General features: G+C 36.9%; 1 protein-coding gene across 3 annotated transcripts in view; it reads right to left on the bottom strand.

The window, feature by feature from the left end:
- Positions 1 to 15265, bottom strand: part of LRRCC1 (leucine rich repeat and coiled-coil centrosomal protein 1) — a 38772-nt gene that overhangs the window by 2837 nt on the left and 20670 nt on the right. For 2 of the 3 annotated variants that reach the window (XM_019031849.4, XM_019031850.3), the window contains exons 10-18: positions 13937 to 14141; positions 13259 to 13398; positions 11354 to 11555; positions 8292 to 8477; positions 7359 to 7533; positions 5689 to 5852; positions 5071 to 5279; positions 4839 to 4976; positions 1796 to 1931 (exon numbers count right to left, since the gene is read on the bottom strand). In XM_019031849.4, coding sequence (XP_018887394.1) covers positions 1796 to 1931; positions 4839 to 4976; positions 5071 to 5279; positions 5689 to 5852; positions 7359 to 7533; positions 8292 to 8477; positions 11354 to 11555; positions 13259 to 13398; positions 13937 to 14141 — 1555 coding nt within the window. The remainder of the gene's footprint in view (positions 1 to 1795; positions 1932 to 4838; positions 4977 to 5070; positions 5280 to 5688; positions 5853 to 7358; positions 7534 to 8291; positions 8478 to 11353; positions 11556 to 13258; positions 13399 to 13936; positions 14142 to 15265) is intronic. The other variant, XM_019031851.3, reaches the window with a different exon arrangement.

Here is a 15265-nt window from a genome sequence, read left to right as displayed (position 1 = left end):
TTTTTTTTTTTGAGACAGAGTTTCACTCTTGTTGCCCAGACTGGAGTGCAATGGTGTGATCTCAGCTCACCACCACTTCTGCCTCCTGGGTTCAAGCAATTCTCCTGCCTCAGCCTCCCAAGTAGCTGGATTACAGGCATGTGCCACCATGCCCGGCTAATTTTGTATTTTTAGTAGAGATGAGGTTTCTCCGTGTTGGTCAGGCTGGTCTCGAACTCCCAACCTCAGGTGATCCACCTGCCTCAGCCTCCCAAAGTGCTGGGCTTACAGGCATGAGACACTGCACCCGGCCTGCATTTGGTAGTTTTTAAATAAAATATTTGGAACATCTGTTCACCTGAAACAAAACACTGAATTTTGGACAAGTTATATTCTTACTCATTGTGATTATTTCCAAAGACCTCACTCCCTCTTTTTCTTTGCACAGAGTCCTGAGGATAATGTCATTTAAACACAATCTTTTTTTTTTTTTTTTTTTTTGGAGACAGGGTCTCGCTCTGTAGTCCAGGCTGGAGTGCAGCATGACACAATCTTGGTGCACTGAAACCTCTGCCTCCAGGGCTCAAGTGATCCTGTGACCTCAGCCTCCCAAATAGCTGCGATTACAGGCATGTGCTACCACACCCAGCTAATTTTTGTATTTTTAGTGGAGATGGGGTTTCACCATGTTGGCCAGGCTGGTCTTGAATTCCTTAGCTCAACTGATCCACCAGCCTCGGCCTCCGCTGGGATTACAGGCTTGAGCCACTGCGCCCAGCCATATAATTTCTATATGGAGCATTACTTTGCCTTTCTGTTGGTGAACTCTTTTATAGTTGCTGATTTCTGCATCTCCAGTTTTACAGATACCTTAGTTTCTTATTACCACTTCAGAAGCAGGAAAAAATGGAAATTCATATTATTTCACCAGAGAGGTCACATAAGAATCACCTGTGGAATTAAAAAAATACCTGAGTCTGACTCCAGACTTAGTGAATGAGTCTCTGAGGGGAAGTTCATGAATGTGGTGTTTTTTTTTTTTGAGACAGAATCTTGCTTTGTCACCAGGCTGGAGTGCAGTGGCGCAATCTCGGCTCACTGTAACCTCCACCTCCGGGTTCAAGCCATTCTCCTACCTCAGCCTCCTGAGTAGCTGGAATTACAGGTGCCCACCACCATGCCCAGCTAATTTTTGTATTTTTAGTAGAGAAGGGGTTTCACCATGTTGGCCAGGATGGTCTCGATCTCCTAACCTCATGATCTGCCCGCCTTGGCTTCCCAAAGTGCTGGAATTACATGCGTGAGCCACTGCTCCCGGCCTGAACGTGTATTATTAAAAAGCTTCATAGGTGCTTCTGATGTTTCCCTCTGATTTAGCATTACTCTAAACTCATTACTTTATTAATAATATTGAGATAATAAAGTTGATAGTCTTGAACCCTAATACTCTGATAACTTTTTCCAAGGTGGTGATGGATTTTGTTTAATACCTTCAGATTCTCACCCTGCCTATGTGTAACCAAAGAGACTCCTATCCAAGATTAGTTAGATATGAAATTTTTATCCAGAGAGCAAAGAAAGTACACACTAGAATCAAATGTACAAGTTTTGCTTAGAAATTAGAATTATGTTCTACAATTAATCTAAGTATTACCAACGTTTTACCCTCGTTTTAGGATAGTTTTGGTAACATTCTTTATATCTATTTGGTCATGAGATCATGTTGCCTTTTCTCTTTATAATTCTCGAAGATCTAATTTATTTAGCTATAATCATGTAATATACTGATTATTGAAGTGAATTTTACTTACAATACCTTTAAATTTGCAGAATCAATACACTTCTGCTTTTCATTGGCCAGTTGTGCTATTTCAGCTTGATGAGCTTCAACAATTGCATCAACTTGTTTTTTAAAGGCATCATCCATACTATGAAGTTTTTCCATTGCATTCCTTAAAGAAACAAGAACACCCACATATATATGTGTATATGTGGTGTGAATGTATAGATTAGGATGTTATTTCTTCTCGGGTGGCTCACATTCATACTAATGGAAATGTAACTCAGTATTATGAAAATATCAAAGGCTATTATAGGGTAACTAAAGATATAAGTAAGTAGTTCATCATCCAGCAGAATCTATTAGGATAACATTAGGTTAGGATAATATATCACTAATGTTTTTTACACTTTCATTTTCTGAAAGTTAGAGTACTCTGTTTCCCCATTTATTTTGAGTTTAGGAGTATAGTTTTTTATTTTATTTTTGAGACAGGGTCTGGCTGTGTCACCCAGGCTGGAGTGCAGTGGCATGATCATGGCTCAAAGCAACCTCTGGCTCCCAGGTTCAAGCGATTGTCATGCTTCAGCCTCCCAAGTAACTAAGATTACAGGATGTGCACCACCATGGCCCAGCTAATTTTCTGTATTTTTAGTAGAGACAGGGTTTCACTATGTTGGATAGGCTGGTTTTGAACTCCTGGTCTAAAGTGATCTGCCCGCCTCGGCCTCCCAAAGTACTGGGATTACAGAGGTGAGCCACCATTTGGCTTAAGGATATAGTTTATAAGCACCTTCACAGATGATGACTACTACCAATCTTTTTTCTCCATGTTTTCAATGTGATAATTTGAGAAGTGCATACTACAGATGGTTTAAGTTTATGAATATGTAATTGTGACTTCCTTATGGTAATGCTTAGTGGACGAAACACATTAAATGGTATTCACAAAATTTTCATACTAAAAGTATCCTGGAGGTAAAACAATTCCTTTATATAAATACAAATAATACTATTTAAAAAGTAACATTCATAAAAAGAGCACATTTTCTGGTTTTGGTACAGCAATCAGTAATAACAGATTAAACATAAGGAACATGCATCAAAAGCCTTTTTAAAATTGTATGACTTAGTAGCCAAGTGACCTAGGGGCAAGTCACAAGCTGAGTTTTTCAACTATAAAACAGGACTGTTCTGCCAACCTTACAGGATTACTGTTGGGTTCAAAATAAGATAGAAGAAATCAACCTATAAATTGTAAAAAGCTATACAAGTAAAACCTGTTATTATTTATAATAATTGGCTTATTTTATTACAATTCCATTAAATTAAAAAGTATACCAGTCTTAGTCATAAAGACAATTTATGTATAAAATCAGGTCTGCATTTTTATATTAACTGTATAATGAATAATGCAATGGAAAAGTCTGAAGATTGTTAGGTTTTATAATTTTTATTAGTTTTTTTTGGCTAATTATAGAATATGACTTTCTTTTAGAATCTCAAAGACTCCTAATTGTAAATTTGTTACTGGCAGGATAAAAAATTGCAACAGATTCCAAGCCAAAGTTCTTGTATTAGTACTTGGTTGAAAGCAAAGTGGAACAGAATCTATCAACAGAAAACAACTGTGCTATCAACCAAAACTTTCTGCAGTGTAACAACACTTTCCCATTAGACTGAGTCAAAACAAGAAATCAAATTCCAGGTTATATTAGATGTGACATAATTAGAACCTATCTTTAAGTGAGATTTTTGGGCTATCCATAGATAGCCATGTTATCTGTATCACTCTATCTTCACACGAGAATTAATCATTAAGCTGTGCTACTTAATTTTGAAGGTTCCAACTTTATAACTTATTTTTAACAAGTCTAGTTATATTTTTTAACACAGTAAAACCTTATTTCCTCTTGAGTATTTTATGGAACCCACAGAACAGTGGCAGCCAGGTACACATTTTATTTCCTCTCTTTAAAATCGGCTCTCGGCCGGGCGTGGTGGCTCACCCCTGTAATCCCAGCACTTTGGCAGGCTGAGGCGGGTGGATCACCTGAGGTCAGGAGTTCGAGACCAGACTGGCCAACATGGTGAAACTCAGTCTCTACTAAAAATACAAAAAATTAGCTGGGCGTTGTGGTGCATGCCTGTAATCCCAGCTACTCGGGAGGCTGAGGCAGGAGAATCGCTTGAACCCAGGAGGTGGAAGTTGCAGTGAGCCCAGATCGTGCCATTGCACTCCAGCCTGGGCAATAAGAGCGAAACTCAGTCTCGGAAAAACAAACAAAAAAATTGGCTCTCATCCTCAGCTTGTGCTGGCAACTGCTATCTAAATGTCCTCTAGCCTCCTCAGGAGCTCATTGACCCTGGTAGTCAACTGGCAGTCTCCTCTAAATTCCACTTTCAACAACTAAAATATCACTAGCTGCTTTCATTCAAACACAGTTTAAAATGCTCATCGTAATAAAAACAAAATGTTCATATAGCAATTCTTTTTTTTTTCTTTTTGAGACAAAGTTTCGCTCTTGTTGCCCAGGCTGGAGTGCAATGGTGTGATCTCAGCTCACTGCAACCTCCGCCTCCTGGCTTCAGGTGATTCTCTGGCCTCAGCCTCCTGAGTAGCTGGGATTACAGGCGCTTGCCACCACACCTGGCTAATTTTTTCTATTTTTAGTAGAGATGGGGTTTCATCGTGTTGGCCAGGCTAGTCTTGAACTCCTAATCTCAGATGATCCACCCACCTCGGCCTCCCAAAGTGCTGGGATTGCAGGCGTGAGCCACTGTGTGCAGCCTCATACGGCAATTCTTATGTGTCAGGCACTGTTCTAAGAACTAGATAATTCATATAAGCCACATCTATTCATAAATACACACATATATATCAAATGTCAACCTCTTATCTAACATTTAAGGTAGGTGCTACTGCTATCTTCATTTTACAGATGAAATGGAAATAAACTTCTTGGCAAATAACTATGTCCTACATGATTTTTAGCCCTCCTCTCTTTGTACATATTTCACCCATTCCACAGTGTTTACCATTAAGGAGATCTCAAATCCTTTAAAACCTAATGCTTACTTTTGTAGTTCAATACTTTTGTCTCTTTCCGCTTTAAGTTTCTTTTCCTTGCTTTCAAATTTTTCTTTCACTTCTTTTACTTGTGTTTCAAGATGACATAGAAGTTCTCCTTTATCATGCCACTTCCGATTCAGTGTACTAATATGAGAAGTAATTTGAAAAATAAATTGGGTTTATTAAATTATTAAGCCACATTTTATTTCTCAGTGGGAAATACTGTACTATATAATACCTGTAAGCTTTTCTGATTTCTTCAAGTTCTACTTCCTTTCCTTTCAACTGTTGTTTTAGTTTTTCTTTTCTTTCATTATGCCTTTCCAACTTCTCAAGTACCTCATCCAGTTGTGAAGATTTTTCATCAAGTTGTTCTTGAGTGCATTTTTCTATTTCTGTGATCTTTTCTTGTAATCTTTTGATGTGTTCATCTTTTTCTTGTAAACACTTCAAGAAAAAAATTGGTACTTTGTTTTTATTAACTTTAAATGCTTCATATTCTGGTTAATTAGATATGGTTTAATTTATCCTTTAAAATAATATTTTAAACATATAAAATGTTCATTTTCTTGTGACTCCTAACCCTTAATTGACACTGGGTATTTCCAGTTATTCCAAAGGCCATAATAAGATTCTCCATTAAATTCTGAAGTATAAAAAGTTCATTCCAAATTAGTAAATATCATGTAGAACTTTTTAAGAGCAAAAGGGAAAATATTATAAAAAGAAATGCATGATATCTACCCTAAATTTTACAACAGTTGGAAAACACTGAAAAACAGCTTTTGGATACTTTGAGCCAAAGATTTTCAAACCTGCCATTTGCTCTTTAACCAAAATAAAATGTCAAACTTACATCTTTTAATTTTCTAATAGTTTCAGTTTGGTCGTCTATGATTTTGCACTTTATTCTTAATGCATCACTATCACTTTCATTTGTCTTTCGCAGACATTCATTCTCTCTAGATAAACTCTCAATTTGAGCCTCCAATTTTCCACGATTTTGGGCTAGAGAAGATCCTAAGAAACAAAAATCATCAATTACACACTTTGAAACACCTTGGGGGTTTGTATCTCATTAAACTCTAACAAACTGTAATATAATAATAATAAAAAAACTAAATAAACAAACATAGCTTATAATAGTACAATATGAAGAGGAAAGGGGAAGCAAACAAAAAGGCCTCTTAAACACTTGTGGTTATTTCAAAACCTGAAACCACAAATAAAGTTGAGAACAAGTAACTCAGATATGTAATATTAATTCATGTTATGACATTCAAACAAACAAGAGCATATTAAAAATTCCTACAGAGAATGAACAAATAAGCAATGCTCCATTAAGACCAAATATCTTGGCTGGGTGCAGCTGCTCACTCCTGTAATCCTAGCACTTTAGGAAGCTGAGGTGGGCAGATCACTTGAGGTCAGGAGTTTGAAACCAGCCTGGCCAACATGGTGAAACCCTGTCTCTACCAAAAATACAAAAAAATTAGCTGGGCATAGTGGCTCATGCCTGTAATCCCAGCTACTGGGGAGGATGAGACAGGAGAATTGCTTGAACCCGGGAGGTAGAGTTGTAGTGAGCCGAGATCACACCACTGCACTTCAGCCTGGGCAACAGAGTGAGACTTGTCTCAAAAGAAAAAGACCAAATATCTAGCTATTCATAATTTTAAAGGTATCTGTGAATGCAAACAAAACAAAACAAAACAAAACAGTATATATCTCTTGCTTTACAATGATTGGAAAGGGAATGAGACTGAGGATTTACTAAAAAATAGTTTTCATTTATATAATATTTTAATTTGTGCACGCACAATAAATGTTGCATATATCAGAAAAGAAAATTAAATGTGTATACTGTACAAATAACTTAAAATCACTGTATAAGAATTATTTTTGGCCGGGTACGGTGGCTCACGCCTGTAATCCCAGCACTTTGGGAGGCCAAGGTGGGTGGATCACCTGAGGTCAGGAGTTTGAGACCAGCCTGGCCAACATGGTTAAACCTCGTCTCTACTAAAAATACAAAAATTAGCCAGGTGTGGCGGCACATGGCTGTGATCCCAGCTACTCGGGAGGCTGAGGCAGGAGAATCACTTGAACCCAGAAGGCAGAGGTTGCAGTAAGCCGAGACTGCGCTACTGCACTCCAGCCTGGGCAACAAGAGCAAAACTCTGTCTCAAAAAAAAAAAAAAAAAAAAAAGAATTATTTTTAACAATATATTTAGATGTTGCTTTGTAAAAGCACACATGGTTCAGAATAGTAGTCAAATTATCATGGGAAAAAAAAATTTAAAAAATCAGAGCCATAACTTCTTCATTGGTGTAATAAACTATTTCTCATTTCCTAAGAGGTCTTCATTCCCCTGTAGCTGGCAAATGCCTACTTATCCTTCCAGATAAAGGGTCACCTTTTTTCTTGGCATCTTTAGGCAGAGTTGAGTCTTTTTCTCTCCAATACCCAGATTTGCTCGTTTATAAGAATAAGCTATTTTCCCTTTGAAAATCTGAGAATTTTACCTTGTTGTGCCAGCTCATGTCCCCATACTTTTCTTTCTGTCCTTAAACCAAATATTAGTGATTCCTTGGCTGCTAGCTCAGAAATAAGCTGGACTTTTTCATGCTTGAGAAGTTCTATTTGAATACTCTTCTGCTTGTCATCTTCAATTAAAATTTCAAGGGTGTTGATTTGATTCTGTATATTCCCCGAAAAAATAAATAAGAATTATTATATTAAGTGCTTTATTTTCTATTTTTTCCATCTTATAATGAGAAAAAATGTTATTTAAGCAAATACAAGTAAACATTACCAAATTTTACATCAGAAGTTTTAGTTTTACTAAAGACAAATGTAGGTCATGAAATAAACAGTCGAATTTAAGATACCACTCCTTTAAACAATCTGAATTTTATTCTAAAATTGTTAAAGAGAAACTATACCTGTAATACTCAAAATTTTTCACCAAGCATTTATATCAATAGTGTTAAAGGTCATTTTCCAGAAACAAATTTTGGGTAAAATAGCATTAATGTTTAAAATTGAGACAACAGCAATAAAGACATTAATTTAATGATTATTACATCTAAGTATATCTAAAACCACCAGCATCACCACCACAAAATTAATACCAGCAATCCAAGTGGTGCTTCCCAAACTTTAACCATTTGAGTATCACTTCCACAATTTTTGCTGTATCACTATACTACTGGCACCTATTTAATTGAACATGTTTCTTAAAACTAATTTACTTATTTTACCTAATTGCTATCTCATGAGCAATACAATTTGTGAAATCCTGAGCTTAATTTCTTTAGTTATACTATTTTTCTTATATGCAATATATAATTAATATCATTTAAAAGTTCCTTTCGTGTACTTCCTAAATTTATCACAACCCACTTGAGAAAATAATGTAAAAAAATTTTAAAACATATAATGTTGCAAAGTCTTACCTGTAAATTTGCTGCTGTTTCTTGTTTCAATTTAGAAACTTCTGCCAGTTTTGTTTTTTGTTCCTTTACCATACAGGTCAGATCTTTAATTAAAGAGGAAGACTCATTTTCTTTTCGTTGAGCCCAAATAAGAGCATGTTTGCTCTTTGCTAACTCAGTTGCAACATTTTCAAAACCATCTTTAACCTATATTCCAAAATTGTATTATAAATAGCAGTTCTCCAAATAATTAGAAAATATTTGCTTCTGGAAATAGTATCACAGTTGTAGCAAAAGAATAAGATTTAAAGATAATCTGTTTCAATCTACTAATTTCCAGATGATGAAACAGAGATCCAGGATGATGATTATATATTTGCCTAAAGTGACCCAGGGAATTAGTGACAAATCTAAAGCCAGAAATCATTTATTTGGGCTGGGCGTGGTGGCTGATGCCTGTAATCTCAGCACTTTGGGAGGCCAAGGAGGGCAGATCACTTGAGGTCAGAAGTTTGAGACCAGCCTGGCCAAAATGGTAAAACCCTATCTCTACTAAAAATACAAAAATTAGCCGGGTGTGGTGGTGCACACCTGTAAAATCCCAGCTACTTCGGAGGCTGAGGCAGGAGAATCACTTGAACCCGGGAGGAGGAGGCTGCAGTGAGCCGAGATAGCGCCACTGCACTCCAGCCTCGGTGGCCAGATATTGCTCTAGCACTGAAATCCATCAGTGAATACCACAGATTAAAATCTTTGCTTTTGTAAAGCTTAAATTCTAGGTGGCAGGCACTGACAATATAACAACAAGCATAATAAATTATACATCATGTTAGATGATACTATATGCTTGGGTAGAAGGTTAGAAGGATGTGAAGTGTGTGAAGTGTTGGGAGATGTGGGTTCAATTTTAACTGGCATAATCACTGAGAATGCAACAATGGAGCAATGACTGGAAGGAGGTAGGGAATGGAGCCATGCAAATGTGTGGGAAAGGAGTGTTCTAGGCAGGAATGTGCCTGATACATTGGAGGAATAGGAAGAAGGCTGTTATCACTGGAGTGGTGCAAATGAAGGGGAAGGTAGTAGGAGATGAACTCAGAGGGCTAGATTGTGAAGTGTTTTGACCACTACTCTGAATAAAATGAAGGGACAATGGAGGTCTTTGAGGAGAGGAGTCATATTACCAAACATGTATTTTAAAAGAACATTCTAGCTGCTGTGTTTGGCATAAACAGAGGGGGGTAGGGAAAGGATAGAGGCAGGAAGATTAACTTGAAAGCTCTTCATATAATACAAGATAATGTGACATACCAGAGTTGCTGTGTTAGAGGTGGTAAGAAATGGCCACGTGTATATTTTTTAAATAATGGTGACAGAATCTCTTGAGGTACTGAATGTGTAGTGTCACAGAAAGAGTAATCAACAATGACTTTGTTTTTGGCTTAAGCACCTAGAAGGATGGAGTTGTCTTTAACTGGGACAGGAGAAATGTCAAAGTAGAAGGTTTGGGGGTAAAATTAGCAGTGAAGTAGAATATGTTAAATAGGTGGTTAGACATAGAAGTTTAAAATTCTTGCAAAACATCCAGGCTGGAGATATAATGATGCTAGAGGAGTTTACCAAGAGAATGAGTGTGTATAGAAAAGAAAAGGAATTTAAGGGCTGAAAACTTGGGCACTGCAATAATGAAACTGTGGACAAAAGAGAAACAAAGAGACTGAAAAGAAGTGACATAATGGAAAGCCAAGAAAACCAAGAAATGCAGTGTGCTGGAAACCAAGCAAAGAAAGAGTATGGAAGAGGAGAAAGCTATCAACCCTGTCTAATCCTGCACCTCGGTCAAATCAGATGAGGACAAATTTGACTCACAACTTTCATAGTGTGGATATTGCTGGTGGCTTTGATAGTGCAATGCTAGTAGAGCAATAGAGATAAAAGCCAGATGAGAGCAGGTTGGAGAAGAGAGAAGTAGAGAAATCAAAGACAGCAAATGCACAATTTTGAGATGTTCTGTTGTAAATGGAAGCAGAGAAACAACATAGTCAAAGGAAGAAATGGAATCAAGAGAGTTTTCTTAAGATAAGAGAAATCACAGCATGTTTGTATGCTGAAGGGAATGATCCAATATAGCAGAAAAACTGCAGATGTAAGAGAGTAAGAAAGAAGACTTACTGAAGCCATATCTTTAAGTAGGCAAGAGGAAATGGGATCTACTATACGTTTGGTGGGACTGGTCAGAGGAGCACAATTATTCCTCTATAGCAGGGGTTACCAAACTTTTTTTAGAAAGTACCAGACAGTAAACTGTTAGGCTATACAGGCCAGGCCATATGAACTCTGTTGAAAGTACTCAACTACGGCTGGGCACAGTGGCTCACGCCTGTAATCCCAGGACTTTGGGAGGCCGAGGCAGGCGGATCATCTGAGATCAGGAGTTCGAGACCAGCCTGACCAATATGATGAAATCCTGTCTCTACTAAAAATACAAAAATTAGGCGGGCGTGGTGGCCTGTGACTGTAGTCCCAGCTACTTGGGAGGCTGAGACAGCAGAACTGCTTGAATCTGGGAGGCAGAAATTGGAGTGAGCCAAGATCATGCCACTGCACCATTCCAGCCTGGGCAACAGAGTGAGACCCTATCTGAAACAAAAAAAAAAGAAAAAAAAAAAGAAAGTACTCAACTGTGCTTTTGTAATGGAAAAGCAGCCATAGATAATATGTAAAAAATGAGCATGGCTCTGTTCCAATAAAGCTTTACTTTAAAGAGAAATAGGCAGTGGGCCATATTTGGCCTGGGGGCTTTAGTTTTGCCAATCCCTGCTCTACAGTAATAGGAGGGAATTCAGGTTCTCAGATTCCTATTCCAGTGCTCTATAACATTTATAATCTTACTTAGTTTTTGCAAGAGCAATAAATAGTAGCTATTATTTATTTGAGGAAACTAAGACCTCTAAGAATTTATATATTTTACTTAAGATTATGAAGCCAACATTTAATACAGCTATGTTTCTAAAACAAGTCCTCTCATCAAACCATATCTTACTGATTCTGTTTTCAATAAAGAGCTGGGTGCCAATTCTTACATCTTGAAATCTTCTGGCTTCAACAGTTAAAGCAATACGGAATTCATTTTCTAAATCCATATACTGCTGGCTTAACACATCAATTTTCTCTTGGTATTCTTTTATCATTTGCTCATGCTTTTTCTCTTCTTTGGCTATTTCTTTAGCTAAGGCATCCTGGAAGTCAGCATCAGTAAAAAACTCCCTTGTTTCAAGTTCCTTCCTGGAGTGAAAAACATATAAAGATAAAAGGATGATACTCACCTGAAAAGAAACATTTTAAAGGTCTTTACATAGTTCTTAATATTCTATATTCAGTATTGTTAATTCAGCATCAGCCTCTCACTTTCAAACGCAGTAATTGGGCATAGATAGGTACAAATAATATGAGTTTTATTTGATTGTGTATTTAATAGTGATGGAGATAAGGGAAGTATGTCAAATCTTAACTTCATGAGATAGTTCAGAATCATTCTATGGCTTCAGAAATTCTTCAGATGCATTTGCATAAGATGCTTCACTGTATCTACTACTTTGGCCGAGTCTTTGACTTGCAATAAATACAGTCTGATTAGCACTGGTGGTTTGTTAATAGAAAAAGTCAGTTAAAGTGTAAAATTATTTACTAATCTTTTGATATCGGGCCAGTTAGTTCATTCTTTACGGTTCTCCACTACTTTTCTTGCATTACTCAAACCCATAATGTGAAACCCATTATTTCCAGTTTTTGGTTTCTTTAAACTGGAATGAAACTAAGTAAAGGAAACTAAGTACAAAATTCCTGTAAAGGAAACAAAGTACAAAATTCTAGATTTTTGTGATTATTTTCCCCCAATCTTTTATAATTGTCTCATCTATACAAGATAACAATTTTCCCCAGAGCACCAAAATTTATGTAGACACAAAACAAAACAGGTTTCGGAATAAACACAATTAACATATGATAATCATACAATTTCACTGGTAGGATAGTAAATAGATAACTGAAATAGATAAACTGAAAATGTTGAAATTATTACAGATTCTGTAGAGCAAGAGTTGAGAAACTACAGCCCATCAGCCAAATGTAACCTACTGCCTTTTGCTTTGTAAATAAACTTTTATTGGAACACAGCCATGCCATTCATTTATGTATTATCTATGGCTACTTTTGTGCTACAAAGGCAAAGTTAGGTATTGCCTGCAGAGCCTGAAATATTTTCTATGTGACCCTTTACAGAAAAAGTTCACTGACCCCTCCTTCAGAGGAATAAAGAATACTGATTAATTTACTAATTAATTAACTTGGGGGTCAATTAAAAATTTTCTCTATATAAAGACCAACTTTTGGCTGGGTTTGGAGAAATGAACAATAAGCTATATTGTTATAAACCTATACCTCAAATGCTGATAACAAAGGCACCTATTCATTTTTTAGCTACTAGTTCTTGCTATAGGGCTGATTCTAATGTATACATACATGAACACGGCATTTTCCACTAACTAATTCTGTCAGACTTCACCAATGCTCAATCACTATCTTTAAATACTGGTGGTGGGGGCCAGGTGCGGTGGCTCACGCCTGTAATCTCAGCACTTTGGGAGGCTGAGGGGGGCAGATCATGAGGTGAGGAGATCGAGACCATCCTGGTTAACATGGTGAAACCCCGTCTCTACTAAAAATACAAAAAAAAAAAAAAAATAGCCGGCATGGTGGCGGGCGCCTGTAGTCCCAGCTACTCGGGAGGCTGAGGCAGGAGAATGGCGTGAACCCGGGAGGCGGAGCTTGCAGTGAGCCGAGATTGCGCCATTGCACTCCAGCCTGGATGACAGAGCAAGACTCCGTCTCAAAAAAAAAAAAAAAAAAAAATACTGGTAGTGGGGAACCAGCAGCTTTCTTTTTCTATTTTTAAATGCCAATACATTCCTGATACATTTTTCATTTACCTGTGTTCCTGTTCTTTCAATGCAAGAAGTTGATGAAGTTGTTGCACTTGTTCCCTTTCTCGATGAAGGGAAGTTCTAAGTAAGTATATTTCTCTATCGGCAGCTGAAGCTTTGAGTTCCACCTCTTGGATCAGTCTTATCTGAGTAAAATACCCACAATTACATTATTTAGATAATAGTCTCCCCTGCTATTTTAATGTCAGTTTCCATAAGTACCTTTTAAATGACAGTGTCCGGTGACTAAGTTGATTTTCAAACTTTAATAAATTAATGATGTTACAGTCACACAAAGTGCAGCCTTGGAAGGAACAAATACACTAGCATTAACTATTGCTTATTTGCATCACAGATTTTAATGATAATTTCCATTCAGAAAGCATGAAAATGAAATTCCTTCAATCACCTGAAAGCCTTTTAAAAAGCCAGCTCTCTCAGAATAAAAGCCTAACTACCTGCAACATTTCCATCAACTTTTTTTTTAATTGCTTTGTGTTAAGAGCTAGTAGTCTTAATTTAGACATAATTCAACAGGCTATGTGACCGTTAAATTAACAGCAATTTAATTTTTGCATATGGCCTTACATCTTTTAGGTTTTCTAGGTAGTATAATTTGTTTCACGATAGAAGCTATGAATTTGTGTTAATCTGTGCTACTCATATATTAAAATAGAGAAATACCTGTGCTGCCTGCTGCTGCCTTTTTTGTCTCTCCATTTTTTCTAATGTTTTTTCGAGGGTTCTTAAGTGTTTAAGGTGATCCTCTTGTTGATCTTTTGCTTTCATTAGTTCAACAGTCAGTTTTTTAATTTCATTTTGAAGTTTGTGAACCATAACTTCGAGTTGTCCTTTGGAATTTCTCTCTCTAAAAATAATTTCCTTTAGCCTAAAGCAGAAGTTATATGTGGTGTTAAGTATATTACACATATAAAAATGATAAAATTGTTGACTTCAATGAGAGTACTCTCTGAACTGGTCTTCCTTTGTTCATGCTCTCAACTCCTGTTTGATATGCTATATGAAAGCGTGCTAGACTGCATATGGGTAGGGGCAGGGAAAGCCACAGAGAAACAGAAATGGAACAATCATCTAAGCAACAGTTAAGGGCCTAAAGAAAGGTAACAGTTTTGGGATACAGAGGAGATAGTTCAACATATTTTAAGATGATATCAATATCAATTGATGAATAAAGGTATCAATAAAGATGGTAATATCAACTGGTTGTGGGATAGGAGAAAGAGAAAGGAAGCAAAAAACAAAGATTCCTAGATTTCTATAGTTTTGGTGACTGACTGGATGCTGGATGGGGCACCATTTATTAGGGCAAGAAATATAAAATAAGGAAGAAGAATGAATCCACCTGAGGCCATGCTGATCTTAAGAAACTTACGAGGAATACAGGCAAGGCATTTTTAGTAGATAATTAGATGAACAGATCTGGTCATCAAGGAGGTTTGGATAATAAAGATACCATAGTAGGTAAGATTCATTTTTTGAAATTGTATATACTCACAGCATGGCACCCACATGCCAGACCCTGCATTAGGGATACAGAGTCCCTACCAAGGCACATAAGGGAACAGGAAGATTGGTAAGGATCTAATCTCAAACAAACATGTGGTGGGGGGGTGGTGGGGTGGCACAGATAAAAGAAGAATCAGAAAAGGTTGATTTTTCATGAGAAAAATGAATACATAACTTGGGAAACACGGGCACAATAGGTTAAGTAAGAAGAAAGATAAAGTGTGCCCAAAGTCTTCCAGTTTAAATGGACTTTGGCTAGCAGCCCTAGACACAGCTTCCTCTAATATCCCACTAAATACCTAGAATACAGAATGAAGTAAAAATTCATACACATATAACTGAAAACAAAGGATAACAGAATGCCAAAATTTGGGAATAATTTCAATTACAAGGCAAATGGAACTAAATTGAAATTAAAAACAACTCCTACAACACTCAGGCTTTGCCTCATGAAACTGCTCCATTCTGAAAAAAGGAAGACATATC

This window comes from Gorilla gorilla, chromosome 7 (assembly GCF_029281585.2).
Source record: "Gorilla gorilla gorilla isolate KB3781 chromosome 7, NHGRI_mGorGor1-v2.1_pri, whole genome shotgun sequence".
In the NCBI taxonomy this organism is placed as follows: domain Eukaryota; kingdom Metazoa; phylum Chordata; class Mammalia; order Primates; family Hominidae; genus Gorilla; species Gorilla gorilla.
Note: the sequence above shows the minus strand (reverse complement) of the source record. Positions and strands in the feature narration are given on the sequence as shown.